At 40.2% G+C, this 25,097-nt stretch overlaps 4 protein-coding genes across 5 annotated transcripts; all 4 read left to right on the top strand.

The window, feature by feature from the left end:
• Positions 1-2,437: 2,437 nt before the first annotated feature.
• LOC121906024 lies at positions 2,438-4,581 on the top strand. Its single transcript, XM_042424673.1, has 4 exons — positions 2,438-2,568; positions 2,893-2,988; positions 3,353-4,224; positions 4,342-4,581. Exons 1-3 carry the CDS (start codon positions 2,524-2,526, stop codon positions 3,890-3,892), a joined length of 681 nt encoding a protein of 226 aa, XP_042280607.1. The 5' UTR covers positions 2,438-2,523; the 3' UTR covers positions 3,893-4,224; positions 4,342-4,581.
• Positions 4,582-7,996: 3,415 nt separating this feature from the next.
• Positions 7,997-9,252, top strand: LOC121906140 (enhancer of split mgamma protein-like). The gene is made up of 3 exons (XM_042424832.1): positions 7,997-8,118; positions 8,246-8,332; positions 8,461-9,252. The coding sequence occupies exons 1-3, from the start codon at positions 8,074-8,076 to the stop codon at positions 8,950-8,952; spliced, it is 624 nt and encodes a 207-aa protein (XP_042280766.1). The 5' UTR covers positions 7,997-8,073; the 3' UTR covers positions 8,953-9,252.
• Positions 9,253-12,438: 3,186 nt separating this feature from the next.
• Positions 12,439-22,688, top strand: LOC121905744 (transcription factor HES-7.1-A-like). Of its 2 annotated transcripts, XM_042424238.1 has the most exons (4): positions 12,439-12,557; positions 12,685-12,771; positions 12,890-13,240; positions 22,248-22,688. In XM_042424238.1, exons 1-4 carry the CDS (start codon positions 12,513-12,515, stop codon positions 22,386-22,388), a joined length of 624 nt encoding a protein of 207 aa, XP_042280172.1. In that variant the 5' UTR covers positions 12,439-12,512; the 3' UTR covers positions 22,389-22,688. The 2 variants fall into 2 exon arrangements, with proteins under 2 accessions (XP_042280172.1, XP_042280171.1); XM_042424237.1 differs by lacking the exons at positions 12,439-12,557; positions 12,685-12,771; positions 12,890-13,240 and adding exons at positions 21,446-21,556; positions 21,673-21,759 and having other exon boundaries at positions 21,888-22,688.
• LOC121905743 lies at positions 16,056-17,931 on the top strand. The gene is made up of 4 exons (XM_042424236.1): positions 16,056-16,159; positions 16,328-16,423; positions 16,688-17,609; positions 17,727-17,931. Exons 1-3 carry the CDS (start codon positions 16,115-16,117, stop codon positions 17,225-17,227), a joined length of 681 nt encoding a protein of 226 aa, XP_042280170.1. The 5' UTR covers positions 16,056-16,114; the 3' UTR covers positions 17,228-17,609; positions 17,727-17,931.
• Positions 22,689-25,097: the final 2,409 nt, after the last annotated feature.

Genomic DNA, 25,097 nt, shown 5'->3' with positions numbered 1-25,097 from the left:
ATATTGAAAGAGTTGGCCTAAAAGGCTAATTCCCATATGTTGTTTCAGGCCAGATGTTGAAAAGGCAAACTAAAAAATATCTCATACAAATTATATACACAACATAATATATGTGCACACAGGAACAGTAACATCCACTGGTAAATAATGTGCAGTATGAGACAAGGTAGTTAGTTACAATACAAATTTACGAAGATAACAAGTTGTGTTTAATAAAATGACGTGCAGGGGCCCAACAATAGCGGCCTGACAGGTTAATCCAGCGATGTAAGAAATCTTAGAGACAGATATGTACATGGATAGATGAACTGATCCTTTAACTAACAACATCAACCCCTATTGCTGAATCAACCTCTGCACAGATACTGAACATTGTAAATGTCACTAAACAACTGCAGTTAATGGATTGTTTTATACAGATTCAACTGTGTGCACCCCCTGAAATTTAGACCACAGACCTCATAAATGATAAAAAGCCCACACCTCATTCTGATACTGTGTGTAAAGGTGACTACTAATAGGTAGATCTGAGTCTGTTGTGGAGAATGCTATGGATTGCAAACATTAAAGCAAACATTTATTAATCACAGATCTAGAGATGTTGCTGTGTTTGCACCATTTCAGGATACATGGAATGCAAATAATAGGAAAACAGATGTGAAATAAATGTCTTTATGTATTTATTCTTTATTCAATCAGGTAGCCTCATTGAGATTGAGATATCTGTTTCAACCTGAGACCAAGAAACATTCATAATCAGACAAGCACACAATCAGCAAACAGAAACAACACAACTAAGGCCAGACAGTCACAATCAACAAATAATTGATAAAAACACTTACAAGAGTCATAAAAACTTCAGATAATTAAGTTTTTAAATATCCAAGAGGTATGAAACACTAGTTTTAGGGCAGTTTACAGTCATTCCATAGTACCCAAAACCAGTTCTACCAAAAAGTAATATGAATATTACAAATACTGACAAAAGAAAACAATTCAACTTCAAAATTATGACGCTGCTGGGTTAGAAAAATAATATATTTCTATGTTTATTTGCTTCAAATGTAATTTTCTTAAAATGCTGGATGGAGAGAACCCGGTTATCGACAGTAAAATGAACAGGCTTCTCCTTTGTCTATCGTGTGGCGTGTGGAGTTAAATACTGTTGGATTGTGACCGTACACACCAGCTACAACGCAGTTAAAGGCTGTTAATTAATCCTCATCAGCAAAGGACCCCTGAGGGGCCCCGGGCTCCGGATTGGGAACCTCTGGATCAAATGTTAATTCAAAAAGTTGTCACGTGCGGGTCGTCACTGTCTCTCAGCTTTCCCACGGTCGCCTGGCAACATCAAAGAGGTTTCACAAGCAAATGTCGAACAACTGCGGCGCTTAAAGGCGCGCCAGCACGAGACAGCGGCACAAATGGCACGCGTGGTCCATTGTGACACGGAGGTGTGAATGCAAAATGTTAAGCATTGTTACCTTCACCCTGCCGACTGGCTGACAAATGCAAAGGCGTCAGGTGTGAGCGGCGAAGTGTTGGCACTCGCCCACAGCTGATGATAATGGAAACGAAAAAACGAGAAGGAAAAAAAGAAAGACGTATTGAGCTGAAAGATGACCTTTTAAAAGTGATGTTTGAGCCACGTTTAGTAAATGATCTTGACAAATAATGAGTGGGCTATAATTTCTCAATCTGACACCAGAAGTTGCATCATGGAGGGTGGGTGTCACAGGTTTTGGTGTATTCATAAAGCAGCACAGCAGAAGGGCAGAAGTGCGAACTCAGTCAGTGGCTCGTAACTCAAATGGTGCACGTACACAAATGGTTTATGTGCTCCCTGTGGCGCAGCTGTACTGGTTAAAAACCTACTAATCATATACTGATATATAACATGGGATAAAAATATTTTTAAAAACACCATTATAAAGTCACAATTTATTGTTACAGGCAATATCTGTGGAAAATTGTGTTTTAAATTCGCCCTAATATCTGGTTTCGGAGGAAACAGTAAATGATGTTTCAAATGTTGCTAAAGCAGAGAAACTAGATTTACCAACTGTTCTGCATTGACCATCGCTTATTTCATCTGAAATAAAGCAAATCTGAAGTTATGTGTTTAATATTTTAAAGGTAAAATCTCAAATTCCAGTCATTTTACGCATGGCTTTTACGCACGGGTTTGCGCGTAATATTTATCCAGGTTTATTGCATGATGGTCAGATCGAGGCTTGAGCTCAATAAACTGTTAGATAAATGGTAGCACAGTACACTTAATTTAATTTAAAGTTGTCTACATCACTGGGTATAAGAAAGTGTGTGAGCCAGAGACGGGGGGGGGGATGGTGCGTGGCGTTGTCAGGTGACGTATTAGTGATTGGCTAGTAGGAGGAGTTTGAGGGACTGGCATGGAGGAGGTAAAAGAAGCAGCCTGGGACAAGAGCCTCATTATCTGATTAGTTGCAGACTGTGAAGGAAGTTGTTACCTCACCACTGGATAAGGACAGACAACATTGGAGAATGAAACTGATACAGGAAGCTGAGGATGGAGCAAACGACAGAAAGGTAAAAATACATCATAATAATTGTGGTATATGTTGTTTTTTCATATATACGACAGATAACAACTGCTAAGTTAACAGTTACCATTAGAAAGTATTTTGTTCGGCCTTATTTAAGTCTGATTAGCCAAATTGCATTTTTTAGAGTCACAACTAAATGACTGTTTTGTCCAACATAAAGTGAAATATCCTACATGACACAAATATCCCAGAAAAAAAAGATCTTAATGTTGGGAGAAAAACTTTTACATCAGAGTAAATTTCGTTAAATTGAAGAGCCATTTTCGTTACATTTACATTTTCTTTTTTCTCTCTCTATCTCTTCTAGTTCATAAAATCTCAAGTGGAGAAACGTCGAAGGGAGAGGATGAACCGCAGTCTGGAGTGTCTGAGGACCATGTTGCTTCAGCAGCCACAACAACCGGTAAGAGATGAATCCCTTTGAGTGTACTTGCAGATATTGTGCAAAGAGATCAAGTGGAACTTAACTATGATTACAAAACTGTATTTATTTATTTCATGTGTCTCGATCTCAAGCACCAAATATTAAATAATGTTGCTTTGCAAAATTGGCCCACTGTTAGCACACTATATCAAATTTAAGAAATCCAGCAGCTTTTGAACATTTGCATACAATTAAACATAGAAACATAAAGACATGTTTAGCTAAAGAATGTAAAGGAAGTATGTGAAAGCTGTATTTTTAGGCAATGTAATCATAATGTACCATTCAGGCCTCTTACTGAAGCCAGCAGACTCCATTAACTCATACTGATGTTTTCATGCAGGGTGGGACTCAACCCAGAGTGGAGAAAACTGAGATACTGGAGCACACAGTGCTCTTCCTACAGAACACCGCCAAAAGAGACAACACAAGAGCTGGAGGTGAAGGCCAGAAACACTCCTTTCAAGACGGCTTCTCCACCTGCCTACAGAAAGCCGCTCAGTTTCTAGGACCTGAGGGGAAAGGCCTGTGGCTTGGAGCAGCTCTGGATGCATCTTTCACTGCTCGTTTAACCCGCTCAGACTCTGATTCTGCAGGTGCCCAAAGGAGAAGTGAAGCCCAGTTCTCCAGCTCTCTGCCACACACAAAGTCCATCCTCCGGATGCTGAGGCAAAAGTCCAAACACAGATTACATACACGTGCCTTTGGTGTGAACAGTTTTGCTCATCCCTACCAACTTCCAGTCCAGCAAGGGTTTCCTAGAGTTCCCCAACAGCCTCAGAGACACAGTCAGCTTGACATCAGGGTGGAGAGACGAGCGAGCAAGCAGAGCTCGTCTCAGAGCCTCCCAGTCAGCCAGACTTTGTGGAGGCCCTGGCCTTGATCACCACAAAGTGACTTCTCAAAGTGAACTTTTAATGAGTGTAACAATCTATGGCCTCTAGTTCTCTGATAACTCATAGCAATGTTGGCATTCAACCGCAACGTCAAAGCCTGTAAATAATGTAAAAATGTCATTTATACATGTGCTGTATGTGTGATAGGGTTAACTCACTACTCTTGTTTAATACTTTTGAATGAGCTCAGTCAGTGGGGCAGCCATCTATTCTGCTGACAGGCACAGGGACTCTCCCAGACTGGGATGGATGTGACATGAGCTGGATCATCAAGCTGGCCAGCTGGGACTGCTGCTGTGCTTTAAAAGCAAGTTTAGAGGTGAGTATCATGGAGCTGAAAAGTCTTGTCTCCTCCTCCATATACTGACGCATCTGCTTACGTGATTCAAGATACTGAAGTGGATAATGATTGAGTGTCCATCCGTCACATTTGCAGGTGTGGGACTTCAGGGTTCGAGGCTGGAAGAACCCCATGCAGCCCCTCACATCCACCCGTGTGCCATTATGTCTGCTGGCATGAATGACATCTGTGGTTCTGTGTACGATATAACTTGTATTCACTTTATATATATATCTTGTATATTTTGCACACTAATTTATTCTGGATGTCTCCCTATGGAGAGCAATATACTTTTTTATCAAAAAACAAATAAAAAAAAAAACATTTCAAATGAAACATGGTGTCAAGTGATTTCTTAGAAATCAAATAAGGTGCAAGCGGCAGACAGTTTGTGACAGCTCTTTTTAGTTTGAGTTAGAGGTGTGAAGCATGGCTTCCTGCAGAGTGACATCTTGCACGTGTGAAGTCTGGCCTGGAGGTGAAAGAGTTGAGTAACAGATCCCACTTCAAAAAGATAGCCGGGCCTCTGCTCACAGTTTGAATGCCTTTTTGGATTCAACCAGATAAAACTATAATATAGCCTAAAGGCAGTCTGCAAAAAAAATCATCAAAAAAATGTTAAAAAATAAAACATATCACAAACCATATTTAATTTCAGCATGTAGCCCTGTAACAATATGTTTCCATCAACCTCTTCAGTTCTTAAAAGGACTGACAAAAACTGTAGTATACTGTAAATATTGTGTAATTCTTTTGAAAAAGTAATTAATCATATCAGTAGCCTAAATTCTGTTATTATATGTTACTTTGGAGCCCATATCAAACTTATTTAGAATCACATATAACTAATTTTCTCTGCTTTTCAATCAAGCAGCACTTCAACTATACTTTATCTGAATCTTTAGTTTCTAGATACAACTATTCCTTAAAATAGTTTGTCTTAGTCAGGTCCTGGACCTGACAAGACCCCCACAGATCATGTCCACGCTTGTTTTCATTATAATTAGTATTCATTCTCTCACCAACATGCGCCCCAGCTGCTCACATTTGTTTTCCACGCGTGTCTGGTGTCAGTTTACAGGAAACAAAACGTGTCTTAACACCTCCAGCAGCCCTTTGAAGTTCAGTCTGACGCATCAGTTTGTCTGTAGAGTCTGACATTTGTCCATCACCTGTCAAAACTATTTTAATGGTTGATTTTTGTCTCTGAAAAAGCAATTAATGGACTGCTTGACATCACCATACAATGGCAATAAGCAATATGATGAATAAGGGATGTATGGATAAGAGTTTGTCTTCTTTGTCGAGCTCGAATTAAACACTGCACTGCAGTCTTTTGATGAAAGTGATGACATGGGAGACAGTTTTCCGTCTCTTCCTCGTGGGGAAAGAAGAAACAAGCTCCATTTGCACTTTTATTATCTGTCAGAACTAGTACATCATTAAAAGAAGTGTGTGGAGGCCCACGCGCTCTCAGGTTCCCACACACACGTGCACACTAGTCACTCAAATGCAAATTGAGCATCAGGTTGTTGTGAATAAGATTAAGAATGCGCCGTCACTCTGATGTTTTGATCTTATTTTGACTGTATTTTCCTCGAATCTACGTGAAGAACTTAGATCCTGACACTTTACCTCATGTTTGTTCTACATTCTTCTTAAAACACGGACTTGTGACTGAAGACAACTCGCTATAATTTCTTGGGAACACAGATTACTGCTGTTCTCATTCCTCAACCGAATTTTAATGTTATTTGTCGCCCAGGTGATAAATAGTCGCTGATTAAATTATTAGAATGAACCTCAGCAGGACTGAGAACCACCTATATTTTATAACTGCTGGACTATCTTCTGATATTTTAAGGTTTGGGTTGTTTGTTAGGTGTTTAAAAATAAACAAAGGCCTGGACACGTGCCAAAAATCATTATGTTCATTGAGCGGCCTCTGGTAGATATTTAGCTGAGCTAAACAATTATTTTTGCTGTGTTTCGGTGGAACTGATGAGTAAAAGTTCCTCAACAGTGTCTGGAAAAATCATATGTGCTTGAAGGTAAACTGTTGTAAAGGTACGGGTGGCGCGAGAAAAATTGTCTCACCTTTTTCAGTCTGAATAACAATAAATAAATGGAGTTAAATGGACATTTGCCGTCTGACACCACAACATACAGACAAATGTTGGATAAGTGTGGCAGTGGGAGAATGTCCTCCAGCTTTTACTCATCACGGGGACGTGAAGCAGGTTTCATCTCACTTTATTACCTGTTAAAACCGATACGTCGTTTACAAAGCGTGTTTGGAGGTGAGGTGGCGTTCAGGTTCCCACATGCACGTGTAAGACAGCCATAGTAATTATTGCTGGGTGTGACAGGAGTCAAAAAAATGGGTTGCATTTTTGTTTTAATGCTGTAATTACGCATTAATTTGAAGAACCATGCGTAAAAGGAAAGATTTTACGCGCGCCACGGTTGAGAAATACAGATATTTAATATCAATGGATTATGCCAAGAGAGTTCCTGGGGAATGATCTGACACAGAACGAGTTTATTCAGTTTTATTTACTAGGTGGTGGATGCGTATTTGCAGTCCAGACCAACAACCTTTCAGTGCTAATTTTGGGAAACGTGGGAGAAGCTTCCTCAACTGTCTCTCTCATGGGAAAACTGACCAGGGAGCTATCACACTTTATTACCTGTTAGAATCGATACTTCATAACAAAGACTGTTTGGAGGAGAAGTGGCGTTTGGGTTCCCACGCGTTTGGTTTTAATCTCATTATTTCACAGATATTCGCAAAGCTGAACGTAAAAGGAACATTTACGCATGACACATATTTGCTATTTTTGGCAAACTTTTGCTGATTGCTTGTAAATTTACAACAAACATATCATGAATAAGTTCAAATATATCAATCAATTTTGCAGTTTTTGACTTGGTTTTGTTTTACATCCACAGCCAAGAGGACAACTACTTCAAGAGCTGCGCATCAAATAAAGGATTTTACGCACGCCTTAACCATTTCCCTTGTTGCAGACTTTACAGAATTTATGTGAGCCTCCATCATCAGTAAGTCACTGAAAGTGAGTTTATTCAAAGTGGTTTTGATTTCACCTGATTCTCTCTGCTCCACACTCGTTTTTCTCTGTCAGTATCAGCCTGAGGACACGTCTCCTTGCACCATCCATAATAATGGCGTCAGAAGTTACCCACGGTCATTTGCCTGAGCTTCACGCTGTTTTGCGGATGTTTGTAGTTTCCCCTCACATATGTAAATAAGCACCGCACGAGTTGATGACACCTTTCACAGGCGCGTGGCGCTCACACCCGGCAAGGCAGTGGCACGTGCCTGTGGATAAGTGAAGGGTCCTATGCGCGCACCAATCCCTTAATCTCTACTTGTGAAAAATGTGTTAAACATAGATCATTAAGAAAACAATTTGAAGTTAAAAAGGACTCTTTTCAATGTAATTCTTAAGTTTAGTTTTTAACTTTATTTGAGTGATTTAACAAATTTGGGCCCATGTTTTTCCACTGATATGACCAACTCTTGAATTAGAAGATATTTAGACTACAGGGGGAAGAAAGTTTTTCTTCAGAGTAGGTACTCAGTTGTAATGTCGAATATTTTACTGCCATAAACAACTTGTTGAAACTAAGTTTAGTGAGTGGCTGAGGTTAAGTTAAGTCGGTGGTCAGGGGTGGTGGGAGGGGCCTAAGGTTACGCCCACCTACGGCTTTAAAGCCGCACTGAAACTTTAGTGGTCACATTCAGCCTTTACTGACCGACCGGCAGAGCTGCAGTTACTGCTGGACAGTTCTTGGATTACAAACATGAAATTGCTTCAGGACTCAGAGGACGCAAAGGCCCAAAGAAAGGTACTTATTACATGGAATATTACAGATTATTGTGTATGTAGGAGAAAGGAAATGATTTTGAAAAGATTCAAATTTTCACTTCCCAGTCTAATTTCATTCATTATTTCATCATCTCTTTCTCTCGCAGATCCTCAAACCTCAAGTTGAAAGACGTCGAAGAGAGAGAATGAACCGCAGCCTGGAGAACCTTAAGACTCTTCTGCTACAGCAACAGGTAAAGATCACATAGTTCAGCAGTCAGTTTGTCCATGTTAGAAGATTAAAGTCCTTTCATAGGGGACTGTGAGTATTTAGTAACTAAATAAGTTAAGTGTGTGTATTAAGTCTTTGTTTCTGTCTCAGGAACAGACTCAGCGCAGAGTAGAGAAAGCTGAGATACTGGAGCACACAGTCCTCTTCCTACAGAACACCACCAAAAGAGACAACACGAGAGCTGGAGGTGGAGGCCAGAAGCACTCCTTCCAAGATGGCTTCTCCACCTGCCTACAGAGAGCCACTCAGTTCCTGGGACCTGAGGGGAAGGGCCTGTGGCTTGGAGCAGCTCTGGATGCTCGCTTTGCCCGCTCAGACTCTGATTCTGCAGGCGCCCACAGGACATCTGAATCTTCCAGCTCTCTGGTTCTCAGAAAGTCCTCCAGATCTTTCCTTCGCATGTTGATACACAGGTCCAAGCACAGGTTGTATTCTCCCCCCCTCAGTGGGGCCAGTTGTGTTCAGAGCCACAGAGACTCACGTTGCTCCTCCACAATTCCCCAACAGACCCACACAGTGACGAGTCGAGTGAGCAACCAGAACCGACCCGTCAGTCAGTCTCTGTGGAGACCCTGGCCCTGATCACCAGGCAGTGACTTCAGAAACTGAACTTTTAATGACTATAACATGCTCATTAATATTCATACAACAGCATGTATTGTTCATTTGACCAAGGACATTTCCAGTGCAATGTATGGAACACGGGTCTCCTGCTTTCTGTCATTTCTGATCTCTTTGTAGATATTGTAAATGTATCATGATCACACCACGTGCTGCTACAGCCTATTCGGACCAAGTCGTGGTAAATGTTTCATGTATGAAGTATTTTTGCACCTTAATTTATTTTATTTGCCATTTGTAAATAAACAAAGGTAAAAACCATTAAGACAATGCATACGTGTTCATTGATTGTTTCCTGGCACGTGTCTTAGGGAGCGTGCTGCCACACCTGGAAGGCGCCATGCAGTGACGTTTCACACAATGTCACAGAGGCTTAATCCTCCCTTTTTACTCCTAAAAACTATAACATACATGCAGGTGACAAACACTTTACGGAAAACTAAAGACATATTTGTAATTGTCATTTTATTACTACCAGTATTTTAGATTGTCAGCAGCCATGTTCATATTATAACTGTGTGTGTGAATGTTATGAATTGTAAGTTGACAAGGAGTTGAAGCCGTGCGTAAAAGGTGCCATTGCGTGCGTAATGCCATATCTCTATCCTGCTTTGCTTTAGACGTGCGCAAAACTCGTCTCACGCTTCACTCTGTAAGATCATTTAACTGCATCAGTTTAAAGAGTTGGTCAGTTCGTTCAGGCTCTAAGTAATTTGCATTTCAATCGTCGGGAAGTGTCTCCTCTCTGTGCCACCCTTTCCATTGATGTATGAGATTTAGCAGGTAGTAAAGTTGTAAATGTGGTGCCATTTCCCCTTTTCCCACGAGAAAGAGTTGGAACACCCCACTCCTCATTATCTGAAAAAATGTGTGTGTTTAGAAAAAAAAAAGTTTATAGAAAAAAATGACAAAGCTGGAAATTAACATTATTCCCAAATGCGTTATTCTCTCTTCAACTCAAATGAATTTTGAGGTAAAAGAGTGAAAAACAGGATGATAAGATGGTGATGAGACTACTGTTGTGAAAAAGCTAAAAGTAGATCTCTCTTTCAACCAACTACGTTGTCATTCAGAGTGGAGCGCGTGCGTAGAAATGTTGGGTTGTTACAGGAAAAAACATTTAATTTAAAGGCACTAAATCCAGCATGCCCTTTGATCTACATTGGCGCGTGCAGGTGTGTTTAGGGCACGCGCCAGCTCTTTGTATAATCTAAACAATTGAAGAAGAATAACTTGGATCCTGACACTTTACCTCATGTTTGTTCTACATTCTTCTTAAAACACGGACTTGTGACTGAAGACAACTCGCTGTCATTTCTTGGGAACACAGATTACTGCTGTTCTCATTCCTCAACCGAATTTCAATGTTATTTGTCGCCCAGGTGATAAATAGTCGCTGATTAAATTATTAGAATGAACCTCAGCAGGACTGAGAACCACTGTGAAGTTTCAGGGAAGTTAACGGCATCTATTGGTTTGTGACTTTGTGGTTATCTTATAACTGCAGGACTATCGTCTGATATTTTAAGGTTTGGGATGTTTGTAACGTGTTTTAAAAAAAGGCCTGGAAGCGTGTCAAAATCATTATAGTTGTAGGGCTCTCCAACAATAAACTAGCGAGATCCAAACGTTGATCTTAACTCTGCAGCCTCTGGTAGATATTTAGCTGAGCTAAACAATTATTGTTGTTCTGTTTCGGCGGAACTGATGAGTAAAAGTTCCTCAAAAGTGTCTGTAAAGGTCATGTGTGCTTGAAGGTAAATTGTTGTAAAGGTACGGGTGGCATGAGGCAAATTGTCTCACCTTTTTCAGTATGAATAATAATAAATAGATGGAGTTTAATGGATGCACATTTGCCGTCTGACACCGCAACATGCAGACAAATGTTGGATAAGTGTGACAGTGGGAGAATGTCCTCCAGCTTTTACTCATCACGGGGACGTGAAGCAGGTTTCATCTCATTTTATTACCTGTTAAAACCGATACGTCGTTTACAAAGCGTGTTTGGAGGTGAGGTGGCGTTCAGGTTCCCACACGCACGTGTAAGACAGTCAGAATAATTATTGCTGGGTGTGACAGGAGTCAAAAAATGCGTTGTATTCTTGTTCTAATTACGCATTAATTTGAAGAACCATGCGTAAAAGGAAAGATTATACGCACTCCACGGTTGAGAAATACAGATATTTAATATCAATGGATTATGCTAAGAGAGTTCCTGGGGAATGATCTGACACAGAACGAGTTTATTCAGTTTTATTTACTAGGTGGTGGATGCGTATTTGCAGTCCAGACCAACAACCTTTCAGTGCTAATTTTGGGAAACGTGAGAGAAGCTTCCTCAACTGTCTCTCTCATGGGAAAACTGACCAGGGAGCTATCACACTTTATTACCTGTTAGAATCGATACTTCATAACAAAGACTGTTTGGAGGAGAAGTGGCGTTTGGGTTCCCACGCGTTTGGTTTTAATCTCATTATTTCACAGATATTCGCAAAGCTGAGCGTAAAAGGAACATTTACGCATGACACGTATTTGCTATTTTTAGCAGACTTTTGCTGATTGCTTGTACATTTACAAGCATAATTTGAATAAGTTCAAATATATCAATACATTTTGCAGTTTTTGACTTGTTTTTATTTTACATCCACAATCAAGAGGACAACCATTTCAAGAGCTGCGCATCAAATAAAGGATTTTACGCACGCCTTAACCATTTCCCTTGTTGCAGACTTTGCAGAATTTATGTGAGCCTCCATCATCAGTAAGTCACTGAAAGTGAGTTTATTCAAAGTGGTTTTGATTTCACCTGATTCTCTCTGCTCCACACTCCCTTTTCTCTGTCAGTATCAGCCTGAGGACACGTCTCCTTACACGATCCATAATAATGGCGTCAGAAGTTACCCACGGTCATTTGCCTGAGCTTCACGCTGTTTTGCGGGTCTTTGTAGCTTCCCCTCAAATATGTAAATAAGCACCGCACGAGCTGATGACACCTTTCACAGGCGCGTGGCGCTCACACCCGGCAGGGCAGTGGCACGTGCCTGTGGATAAGTGAAGGGTCCTATGTGCGCACCAATCCCTTAATCTCTACTTGTGAAAAATGTGTTAAACATAGATCATTAAGAAAACAATTTGATGTTAAAAAGGACTCTTTTCAATGTAATTCTTAAGTTTAGTTTTTAACTTTATTTGAGTGATTTAACAAATTTGGGCCCATGTTTTTCCACTGATATGACCAACTCTTGAAGTAGAAGATATTTAAACTACAGGAAAAAAAAGTCTGTCATCAGAGTAGGCACTCAGTTGCAATGTTGAATATTTTACTGCCACAATTTGTTGAAACTAAGTTTAGTGAGTGGCTGAGGTAAAGTTAAGTCGGTGGTCAGGGGTGGTGGGAGGGGCCTAAGGTTACGCCCACCTACGGCTTTAAAGCCGCACTGAAACTTTAGTGGTCACATTCAGCCTTTACTGACCGACCGGCAGAGCTGCAGTTACTGCTGGACAGTTCTTGGATTACAAACATGAAATTGCTTCAGGACTCAGAGGACGCAAAGGCCCAAAGAAAGGTACGTGTTACATTTAATATTACATATTATTGTAAATGTGGGAGAAAGGAAATGATTTTGAAAAGATTTAAATTTTCACTTCCCAGTCTAATTTCATTCATCATTTCATCATCTCTTTCTCTCGCAGATCCTCAAACCTCAAGTTGAAAGACGTCGAAGAGAGAGAATGAACCGCAGCCTGGAGAACCTTAAGACTCTTCTGCTACAGCAACAGGTAAAGATCACATAGCTCAGCTGGTCACTAGAAGATTAAAGTCCTTTCATAGGGGGCTGTGAGTATTTAGTAACTAAATAAGTTAAGTGTGTGTATTAAGTCTTTGTTTCTGTCCCAGGAAGAGACTCAGCGCAGAATAGAGAAAGCTGAGATACTGGAGCACACAGTCCTCTTCCTACAGAACACCACCAAAAGAGAAAACACGAGAGCTGGAGGTGGAGGCCAGAAACACTCCTTCCAAGATGGCTTCTCCACCTGCCTACAGAGAGCCACTCAGTTCCTGGGACCTGAGGGGAAGGGCGTGTGGCTTGGAGCAGCTCTGGATGCATCTTTCGCTGCTCGCTCAGACTCTGATCCTGCAGGCGACCACAGGACATCTGAATCTTCCAGCTCTCTGGTTCTCAGAAAGTCCTCCAGATCTTTCCTTCGCATGTTGATACACAGGTCCAAGCACAGGTTGTATTCTCCCCTCAATGGGGCCAGTTGTGTTCAGAGCCACAGAGACTCACATTGCTCCGCAATTCCCCAACAGACCCACACAGTGACGAGTCGAGTGAGCAACCAGAACCGACCCGTCAGTCAGTCTCTGTGGAGACCCTGGCCCTGATCACCAGGCAGTGACTTCAGAAACTGAACTTTTAATGACTATAACATGCTCATTAATATTCATACAACAGCATGTATTGTTCATTTGACCAAGGACATTTCCAGTGCAATGTATGGAACACGGGTCTCCTGCTTTCTGTCATTTCTGATCTCTTTGTAGATATTGTAAATTTATCATGATCACACCACGTGCTGCTACAGCCTATTCGGACCAAGTCGTGGTAAATGTTTCATGTATGAAGTATTTTTGCACCTTAATTTATTTTATTTGTCGTTTGTAAATAAACAAAGGTAAAAACCATTAAGACAATGCATACGTGTTCATTGATTGTTTCCTGGCACGTGTCTTAGGGAGCGTGCTGCCACACCTGGAAGGCGCCATGCAGTGACGTTTCACACAATGTCACAGAGGCTTAATCCTCTCTTTTTCCTCCTAAAAACTATAACATACATGCACACTTTACGGAAAACTAAAGAAATATTTGTAATTGTCCTTTTATTACTAACGGTATTTTGGATTGTCATTATTACAGTTATTATATCTGCGTGTATGAATGTTATGAATTGAAGCCGTGCGTAAAAGGTGCCATTGCGTGCGTAATGTCATATCTCTATCCTGATTTGCTCTAGGCGTGCGCAAAACCCCTCTTACGCTTCACTCTGTAAGATCATTTAACTGCATCAGTTTAAGGAGTTGGTCAGTTCGTTCAGGCTGTAAGTAATTTGCATTTCAATCGTCGGGAAGTGTCTCCTCTCTGTGCCACCCTTTCCTTCGATGTATGAGATTTAGTAGGTAGTAAAGTTGTAAATGTGGTGCCATTTCCCCTTTTCCCACGAGAAAGAATTGGAACACCCCACTCCTCATTATCTGAAAAAATGTGTGTGTGAAATTTATAGAAAAAAATGACAGGCCTGGAAATTAACATCATTCATAACTGCGTTATTTTCTCTTCAACTCAAATTGTTTTTGAGGTAAAAGAGTGAAAACATGATAATAAGATGGTGATGAGACTACTGTTGTGAAAAAGCTAAAAGCAGATCTCTCTTTCAACCAACTACGTTGTCATTCGGAGTGGAGCGCGTGCGTAGAAATGTTGGGTTGTTACAGGAAAAACATTTAATTTAAAGGCGCTAAATCCAGCATGTCCTTTGATGTACACTGGCGCGTGCAGGTGTGTTTCAGGCACGCGCCAGCTCTTTGTATAATCCAAACAATTCATGTGAATTACACCTTTAAGTAAGTCACGACTGCAAAATATGTTTAAGATATCTGTTTGCATTAAATAGGTGTAAAGATGATATCGTATGATATCACATGCTCATGGATGAGCTGTGTACTAAGTTTCATCTCATTAAAGACTACAGAATTGTAGAAATATCATCTTATATTGTTACTGTAGCGCCTCCGTGGTAAGCAGTTACAGATAAAAGGTGAGCGATATCAAAAAACGACCCAAGACCAAATTTGATGAAGATCGGATGAAATACTGTAGCCTATGTGCCAATAGAGGCAAAACTGTGTTAGCGTGGTAGCGTTATTGAATACATGCTTTAATATGTTGAGTGCATCTCCATGGGGCACCTGTGTACCACGTATAATTACTTTGGTACGTCTATTATTTGAGATTTTGATGAATATATGCGCACCTCCATAGACGACGCATAAAAAAACGGTCGCCTGGCAACATCAAAGAAGTTTCACAGGCAAATGTCGAACAACTGTGGCGCTAAAAGGCGCGCCAGCACGAGACAGCGGCACAAATGGCACGCGTGGTCTATTGTGACTCGGAGGTGTTAAGCATTGTTACCTTCACCCTGCCGACTGGCTGACAAACGCAAAGGCGTCGAGTGTGAATGGCAAAGTGTTGGCACTCGTCCACAGTTTAGGATAATGGAAAGGAAAAAACGAGCAGGAAAAAAGAAAACAAGACGTATTGAGCTGAAAAATAACCTCTCAACAGTGATGTTTGAGCCACGTTTAGTAAATGATATTGACCAATAATGATTGGGCTAAAATTTCTCCATTTGGCCCCAGATGTTTCATCATGGAGGGTGCTCCTATGGCGCAGCTGTACTGATTGTACAACAATCAAGTATCTTCGATATCACTGGAATATCACAGGAAAAATCTGCATATCATATACTGATATCTAACATGAGATAAAAATTACTAAAAAGTGCAACAACAACAACGTTAGAAAGTCATAATTTGTTGTTGCAGTGAATATCTAGAAAAGTGTGTGTTTCAAATTCGCTCTAATATCGTGCTTCGGAGGAAACAGTAAAGGATGTTTCAAATGTTGCTAAAGCAGAGAGATGAGACTCACCAACTTTTCTACATTGAGCATCGCTGATTTTATCTTAAATAAAGCAAATCTGAAGTTATGTGTTTAATATTCTAAAGGTAAAGTCTCAAATTCCAGTCATTTTAAGCATGGCTTTTACGCACGAGTTTAAGCTCAATAAATTGTTAGATAAATGGTAGCACAGTACACTTAATTTAATTTAAAGTTGTCTACATCACTGGGTATAAAAAAAGTGTGAACCAAGAGCCAGATAGGGGGCGTGGTTAGGTGACGTGGTGTTATTAGTGATTGGCTGGTAGGAGGAGTCTGAGGGACTGGCATGGAGGAGGTAAAAGAAGCAGCCTGGGACAAGAGTGTCATTATCTGATCAGTTGCAGACCGTGAAGGAACTTGTTACCTCACCACTGGATAAGGACAGACAACATTGGAGAATGAAACTGATACAGGAAGCTGAGGATGGAGCAAACGACAGAAAGGTAAAAATACATCATAATATGTTGTTTTTTTATATAGACGACAGATAACAACTGCTAAGTTAACAGTTAGACTGAGTAAATTTCATTACTCAGAGTAAATTTCATTAAATTGAAGAGCCATTTTCTTTACATTTACATTTTCTTTTTTTCTGTCTCTGTCTCTTCTAGTTCATAAAATCTCAAGTGGAGAAACGGCGAAGGGAGAGGATGAACCGCAGTCTGGAGTGTCTGAGGACCATGTTGCTTCAGCAGCCACAACAACCGGTAAGAGATAAATCCCTTTGAGTGCACTTGTAGATACTGTGAGAAGAGATCTACTGTGAGCACACTATATCAAATTTAAGAAATCCAGCAGCTTTTTAACATTTGCATACAATTAAACATAGAAATATAAAGACATGTTTAGCTAAAGAATATAAAGGAAGTATGTGAAAGCTGTATTTTTAGGCAATGTAATCATAATGTACCATTCAGGCCTCTTACTGAAGCCAGCAGACTCCATTAACTCATACTGATGTTTTCATGCAGGGTGGGAATCAACCCAGAGTGGAGAAAACTGAGATACTGGAGCACACAGTGCTCTTCCTACAGAACACCGCCAAAAGAGACAACACGAGAGCTGGAGGTGAAGGCCAGAAACACTCCTTTCAAGACGGCTTCTCCACCTGCCTGCAGAAAGCTGCTCAGTTTCTAGGACCTGAGGGGAAGGGCCTGTGGCTTGGAGCAGCTCTGGATGCATCTTTCACTGCTCGTTTAACCCGCTCAGACTCTGATTCTGCAGGTGTCCAAATGAGAAGTGAAGCCCAGTTCTCCAGCTCTCTGCCACACACAAAGTCCATCCTTCGGATGCTGAGGCAAAAGTCCAAGCACAGATTACATACACGTGCCTTTGGTGTGAACAGTTTTGCTCATCCCTACCAACTTCCAGTCCAGCAAGGGTTTCCTAGAGTTCCCCAACAGCCTCAGAGACACAGTCAGCTTGAGATCAGGGTGGAGAGACGAGCGAGCAAGCAGAGCTCGTCTCAGAGCCTCCCGGTCAGCCAGACTTTGTGGAGGCCCTGGCCTTGATCACCACAAAGTGACTTCTCAAAATGAACTTTTAATGAGTGTAACAATCTAACCATCTATGTTGTTCCTGAAAGGAAAATGCATTGTAAGGTTGTAAACAATGGCCTCTAGTTCTCTGATAACTCATAGCAATGTTGGCATTCAACCACAACCTCAAAGCCTGTAAATAATGTAAAAATGTCATTTATACATGTGCTGTATGTGTGATAGGGTTAACTCACTACTCTTGTTTAATACTTTTGAATGAGCTCAGTCAGTGGGGCAGCCATCTATTCTGCTGACAGGCACAGGGACACTCCCAGACTGGGACGGATGTGACATGAGCTGGATCATCAAGCTGGCCAGCTGGGACTGCTGCTGTGCTTTAAAAGCAAGTTTAGAGGTGAGTATCATGGAGCTGAAGAGTCTTGTCTCCTCCTTCATATACTGACGCATCTGCTTACGTGATTCAAGCTACTGAAGTGGATAATGATTGAGTGTCCATCCGTCACATTTGCAGGTGTGGGACTTCAGGGTTCGAGGCTGGGAGAACCCCATGCAGCCCCTCACATCCACCCGTGTGCCATTATGTCTGCTGGCATGAATGACATCTGTGGTTCTGTGTACGATATAATTTGTATTCACTTTAAATATATATCTTGTATATTTTGCACACTAATTTATTCTGGATGTCTCCCTATGGAGAGCAATATACTTTTTTATCAAAAAACAAATAAAAAAAAACATTTCAAATGAAAAAAACATGGTGTCAAGTGATTTCTTAGAAATCAAATAAGATACAAGCAGCAGACAGTTTGTGACAGCTCTTTTTAGTTTGAGTTAGAGGTGTGAAGCATGGCTTCCTGCAGAGTGACATCTTTCAGGTGTGAAGTCTGGCCTGGAGGTGAAAGAGTTCAGTTCCCACTTCAAAAAGATAGCCGGGCCTCTGCTGACACAGCCCGTTTGGATTTAAACATGAAAAACTATAATATAGCCTAAAGGCAGTCTGCAAAAAATTCACCACAAAAATGTTAAAAAATAAAACATTTCACAAACCATATTTCATTTCAGCATGTAGCCCTGTAACAATATGTTTCCATCAACCTATTCAGTTCTTAAAAGGACTGACAAAAACTGTAGTATACACTGTAAATATTGTGTAATTTTTTTGAAAAAGTAAATAATTATATCAGTAGCCTAAATTCTGTAATTATATGTAACTTGGGAGCCCATATCAAACTTATTTAGAATCACATATAACTAATTTTCTCTGCGTTTCAATCAAGCAGCACTTCAACTATACGTTACCACGTTTGTTTTCATTATAATTAGTATTCATTCTCTCACCAACATGCGCCCCAGCTGCTCACATTTGTTTTCCACGCGTGTCTGGTGTCAGTTTACAGGAAACAAAACGTGTCTTAACACCTCCAGCAGCCCTTTGAAGTTCAGTCTGACGCACCAGTTCGTCTGCAGAGTCTGACATTTGTCCATCACCTGTCAAAACTATTTTAAAGGTTGATTTTTGTCTCTGAAAAAGCAATTAATGGACTGTTTGACATCACCATACAATGGCAATGAGCAATATGATGAATAACGAATGCATGGATAAGAGTTTGTCTTCTTTGTTGCTAAAATTAAACTTCGACAAATATCCAAATTGTAGAGGAGACACTGTTAAGTTCGAATATATTTTGGCAAAACATCTTGCAACTAAAAAGCTATACTTTTATTGAAATGTGATTTTTATTGTTCATTTTGATTTTTTTTGGCCCCAAACTTCACTTCAATCAGACAGTTTTCTGTCTCTTCCTCGTGGGAAAAGAAGAAAGAAGCTCCATTTACACTTTTATTATCTGTCAGAACTAGTACATCATTAAAAGAAGTGTGTGGAGGTCCACGCGCTCTCAGGTTCCCACACACACGTGCACACTAGTCATTCAAATGCAAATTGAGCATCAGGTTGTTGCGAATAATATTAAGAATGCGCCGTCATTCTGATGTTTTGATCTTATTTTGACTGTATTTTCCTCGAATCTACGTGAAGAACTTAGATCCTGACACTTTACCTCATGTTTGTTCTACATTCTTCTTAAAACTCGGACTTGTGACTGAAGACAACTCGCTATAATTTCTTGGGAACACAAATTACTGCTGTTCTCATTCCTCAACCGAATTTCAATGTTATTTGTCGCCCAGGTGATAAATAGTCGCTGATTAAATTATTAGAATGAACCTCAGCAGGGTTGAGAACCACCTATATTTTATAACTGCAGGACTATCCTCTGATATTTTAAGGTTTGGGTTGTTTGTAAGGTGTTTAAAAATAAACAAAGGCCTGGACACGTGTCAAAAATCATTATAGTTGTAGGGCTCTCCAACAATAAACTAGCGAGATCCAAACGTTGATCTTAACTCTTCAGCCTCTGGTAGATATTTAGCTGAGCTAAACAATTATTTTTGTTGTGTTTCGGCGGAACTGATGAGTAAAAGTTCCTCAAAAGTGTCTGTAAAGATCATATGTGCTTGAAGATAAACTGTTATAAAGGTATGGGTGGCATGAGGCAAATTGTCTCACCTTTTTCAGTCTGAATGACAATAAATAAATGGAGTTAAATGGATGCACATTTGCCGTCTGACACCGCAATATGCAGACAAATGTTGGATAAGTGTGAGAGTGGGAGAATGTCCTCCAGCTTTTACTCATCACGGGGACGTGAAGCAGGTTTCATCTCACTTTATTACCTGTTAAAACCGATACGTCGTTTACAAAGCGTGTTTGGAGGTGAGGTGGCGTTCAGGTTCCCACACAGCACGTGTAAGACCCTCAGAATAATATTGCTGGGTGTGACAGGAGTCAAAAATGCGTTGCATTTTTGTTCTAATTACGCATTAATTTGAAGAGCCATGCGTAAAAGGAAATATTTTATGCGCACCACGGTTGAGAAAGTAAGTATTATTTGATATCAATGGACTATGCTGCTTGAAAATACATAGTATAAGAGGGATCCTGTTGAATGATCTTATAACAGAACGAGTTTATTCGGTTTTATTTACTAGGTGGTGGATGCGTATTTGCAGTCCAGACCAACAACCTTTCAGTGCTAATTTGGGGAAACTTGGGAGAAGCTTCCTCAACTGTCTCTCTCATGGGAAAACTGACCAGGGAGCTATCACACTTTATTACCTGTTAGAATCGATACTTCATAACAAAGACAGTTTGGAGGAGAAGTGGCGTTTGGGTTCCCACGCGTTTGGTTTTAATCTCATTATTTCACAGATATTCGCAAAGCTGAGCGTAAAAGGAACATTTACGCATGACACATATTTGCCATTTTTAGCAAACTTTTGCTGATTGCTTGTACATTTACAAGCCTAATTTGAATAAGTTCAAATATATCAATAAATTTTGCAGTTTTTGACTTGGTTTTGTTTTACATCCACAGTCAAGAGGACAACCATTTGCAGAGCTGCGCATCAAATAAAGGATTTTACGCACGCCTTAACCATTTCCCTTGTTGCAGACTTTACAGAATTTATGTGAGCCTCCATCATCAGTAAGTCACTGAAAGTGAATTTATTCAAAGTGGTTTGGATTTCACATGATTCTCTCTGCTCCACACTCCCTTTTCTCTGTCAGTATCAGCCTGAGGACACGTCTCCTTACACCATCCATAATAATGGCGTCAGAAGTCACCCACGGTCATTTGCCTGAGCTTCACGCTGTTTTGGCGGGTGTTTGTAGCTTCCCCTCACATATGTAAATAAGCACGAGCTGATAGCACCTTTCACAGGCGCGTGGCGCTCACACCCGGCAGGGGAGTTGCACGTGCCTGTGGATAAGTGAAGGGTCCTATGTGCGCACAAATCCCTTAATCTCTACTTGTGAAAAATGTGTTAAACACAGAGAATTAAGAAAACAATTTGAAGGAGAAAATAAATATAAAAATGTAACTTGTAAGTTTAGTTTTTAACTTTATTTGAGTGATTTAACAAATTTGGACCCATGTTTTTCCACAGATATGACCAACTCTTGAATTAGAAGATATTTAAACTACAGGGGGAAGAAAGTCTGTCATCAGAGTAGGCACTCAGTTGTAATGTTGAATATTTTACTGCCACAATTTGTTGAAACTAAGCATAGTGACTGGCTGAGGTTAAGTTAAGTAGGTGCTCAGGGGTGGTGGGAGGCGCCTAAGGTTACGCCCCCCTACGGCTTTAAAGCCGCACTGAAACTTTAGTGGTCACATTCAGCCTTTACTGACCGACCGGCAGAGCTGCAGTTACAGTTCTTGGATTACAAACATGAAATTGCTTCAGGACTCAGAGGACGCAAAGGCCCAAAGAAAGGTACTTGTTACATGGAATATTACAGATTATTGTATATGTAGGAGAAAGGAAATGTTTTTGATTTTCACTTCTCAGTCTAATTTCATTCATCATTTCATCATCTCTTTCTCTCGCAGATCCTCAAACCTCAAGTTGAAAGACGTCGAAGAGAGAGAATGAACCGCAGCCTGGAGAACCTTAAGACTCTTCTGCTACAGCAACAGGTAAAGATCACATAGTTCAGCAGTCAGTTTGTCCATCTTAGAAGATTAAAGTCCTTTCAGAGGGGGCTGTGAGTATTTAGTAACTAAATAAGTTAAGTGTGTGTATTAAGTCTTTGTTTTTGTCCCAGGAAGAGACTCAGCGCAGAGTAGAGAAAGCTGAGATACTGGAGCACACAGTCCTCTTCCTACAGAACACCACCAAAAGAGAAAACACGAGAGCTGGAGGTGGAGGCCAGAAACACTCCTTCCAAGATGGCTTCTCCACCTGCCTACAGAGAGCCACTCAGTTCCTGGGACCTGAGGGGAAGGGCCTGTGGCTTGGAGCAGCTCTGGATGCATCTTTCGCTGCTCGCTTGGCCCGCTCAGACTCTAATCCTGCAGGCGCCCACAGGACATCTGAATCCTCCAGCTCTCTGGTTCTCAGAAAGTCCTCCAGATCTTTCCTTCGCATGTTGATACACAGGTCCAAGCACAGGTTGTATTCTCCCCTCAGTGGGGCCAGTTGTGTTCAGAGCCACAGAGACTCACGTTGCTCCTCCACAATTCCCCAACAGACCCACACAGTGACGAGTCGTGTGAGCAACCAGAACCGACCTGTCAGTCAGTCTCTGTGGAGACCCTGGCCCTGATCACCAGGCAGTGACTTCAGAAACTGAACTTTTAATGACTATAACATGCTCATTAATATTCACACAACAGCATGTATTGTTCATTTGACTAAGGACATTTCCAGTGCAATGTATGGAACACGGGTCTCCTGCTTTCTGTCATTTCTGATCTCTTTGTAGATATTGTAAATGTATCATGATCACACCACGTGCTGCTACAGCCTTTTCGGACCAAGTCGTGGTAAATGTTTCATGTATGGAGTATTTTTGCACCTTAATTTATTTTATTTGTCATTTGTAAATAAACAAAGGTAAAAACCATTAAGACAATGCATACGTGTTCATTGATTGTTTGCTGGCACGTGTCTTAGGGAGCGTGCTGTCACACCTGGAAGGCGCCATGCAGTGACGTTTCACACAATGTCACAGAGGCTTAATCCTCCCTTTTCACTCCTAAAAACTATAACATACATGCAGGTGGCAAACACTTTACGGAAAACTAAAGACATATTTGTAATTGTCCTTTTATCACTTCCAGTATTTTAGATTGTCATTATTACAGTTATTATAACTGCGTGTATGAATGTTATGATTTCTAAGTGGACAAAAAGTTGAAGCCGTGCGTAAAAGGTGCCATTGCGTGCGTAATGTCATATCTCTATCCTGCTTCTCCATTTACACAATATTTTGCCCGTTTAGAGATTTAACTCAGACTGTGAAATTATGATCAACGTCACTATTTACTGCTTAAATATTGTGGTATAGGCGTGCGCAAAACCCCTCTTACGCTTCAGTCTGTAAGATCATTTAACTGCATCAGTTTAAAGAGTTGGTTAGTTCGTTCAGGCTCTAAGTAATTTGCATTTCAATCGTCGGCAAATGCGTGTGGGAACGTGGGAAGTGTCTCCTCTCTGTGCCACCCTTCCCATTGATGTATGAGATTTAGCAGGTAGTAAAGTTGTAAATGTGGTGCCATTTCCCCTTTTCCCACGAGAAAGAGTTGGAACACCCCGCTCCTCATTATCTGAAAAAATGTGTGTGTTTAGAAAAAAAAGTTTATAGAAAAAAAATGACAAAGCTGGAAATTAACATTATTCCCAAATGCGTTATTTTCTATTCAACTCAAATGAATTTTGAAGTAAAAGAGTGAAAAACATGATAATAAGATGGTGATGAGACTACTGTTGTGAAAAAGCTAAAAGCAGATCTCTCTTTCAACCAACTACGTTGTCATTCAGAGTGGAGCGCGTGCGTAGAAATGTTGAGTGGTTACAGGAGAAGATTTATTTAAAGACGTTAAATCCAGCATGTCCTTTGATGTACACTGGCGCGTGCAGGTGTGTTTCAGGCACGCGCCAGCTCTTTGTATAATCCAAACAATTCATGTGAATTACACCTTGAAATACACCTTTTAGATGTTGTCGTATCGTATGGCATACGTCGTCATGAGTTATTTTCACCTGCACTGTAAAACACTTACTGTGAAATTCACAGTAATTAATTGGCAGCCATTGACAAGTAACTTACTGTAAAAAAAAATCACAGTAATTAACTGGCAGCCATTGACAAGTAACTTACTGTAAAAAAAAATCACAGTAATTAACTGTCAGCCATTGACAAGTAACTTACTGTAAAAAAAAATCACAGTAATTAACTGGCAGCCATTGACAAGTAACTTACTGTAAAAAAAAAAAATCAAAGTAATTAACTGGCAGCCATTGACAAGTAACTTACTGTAAAAAAAAATCACAGTAATTAACTGGCAGCCATTGACAAGTAACTTACTGTAAAAAAAAAAAAAAAATCACAGTAATTAACTGGCAGCCATTAACAAGTAACTTATTGTAAAAAAAAAAAAAATCGGTAATTTACTGTAATTTTGTTTATAGTAACAACACTTTAGTTGTAAAGTAAAACACAGTAATTTATATGTACTGTAATTTTGTTTACAGCAACTGTGTTTTAGCTGTAAAATAAAACAGCAATTTCTATGAACTGTAATTTTGTTTACAGTAACAGATTAGATTAGATACCATGATATCTACCAACTTTCTAAGAAGATGTTTATACAAAAGCTTTAATTTAAGTTCTTATGAAGATCCATCCAAACGTACCAAATCTACCAGTCTGAATTTGAGGAAATGTGTATAAAATGAGAAAAAAAAACATGATGATGTGACCGTGCAGACAGAAACTATGTTTAACTAGAATATCTGCATTCAATGTAGAAAATGCCTGTGATGCTGCAGCAGCTGCTCACTGGCCCAGCTTCTGAAAGAGTCACAGCAATTAGTGTTGGTGATTTAAATGTGAAGATAAAAACGGTGATAATTGAATCATGCCTTCAAGAGTTATGATGGTGTTTTATTAATGGTCACAAGTTGGAACTATTGGTGCCATGATTCTTTAAATCAGGCACATGCTCATGTTGAGGCTGTGTACGAAGTTTTATCTTATTAAAGACATCAGAATTGTAGAAATATCATGTTATAATGTTACAGTAGCGTCCCTGTGTGTAGAATTGTATCAAATATTGCACACTTGTGCAGTGTGGCTGTTTGTACAACATTCCCACATTTGGTTGCAATTGAATTCTGCATTAAAGAATTATGGCTCGTAGTTTTGGTAAGCAGTTACAGATAAAAGGTGAGTGATATGAAAAAAAAAACAGAACTAAAACCAAACTTGGTGAAGATCAGATGAAATACTGTATGTGAGGCAAAAGAAATG

The sequence above is a fragment of the Thunnus maccoyii genome, chromosome 10 (assembly GCF_910596095.1).
Source record: "Thunnus maccoyii chromosome 10, fThuMac1.1, whole genome shotgun sequence".
In the NCBI taxonomy this organism is placed as follows: Eukaryota; Metazoa; Chordata; class Actinopteri; order Scombriformes; family Scombridae; genus Thunnus; species Thunnus maccoyii.
Note: the sequence above shows the minus strand (reverse complement) of the source record. Positions and strands in the feature narration are given on the sequence as shown.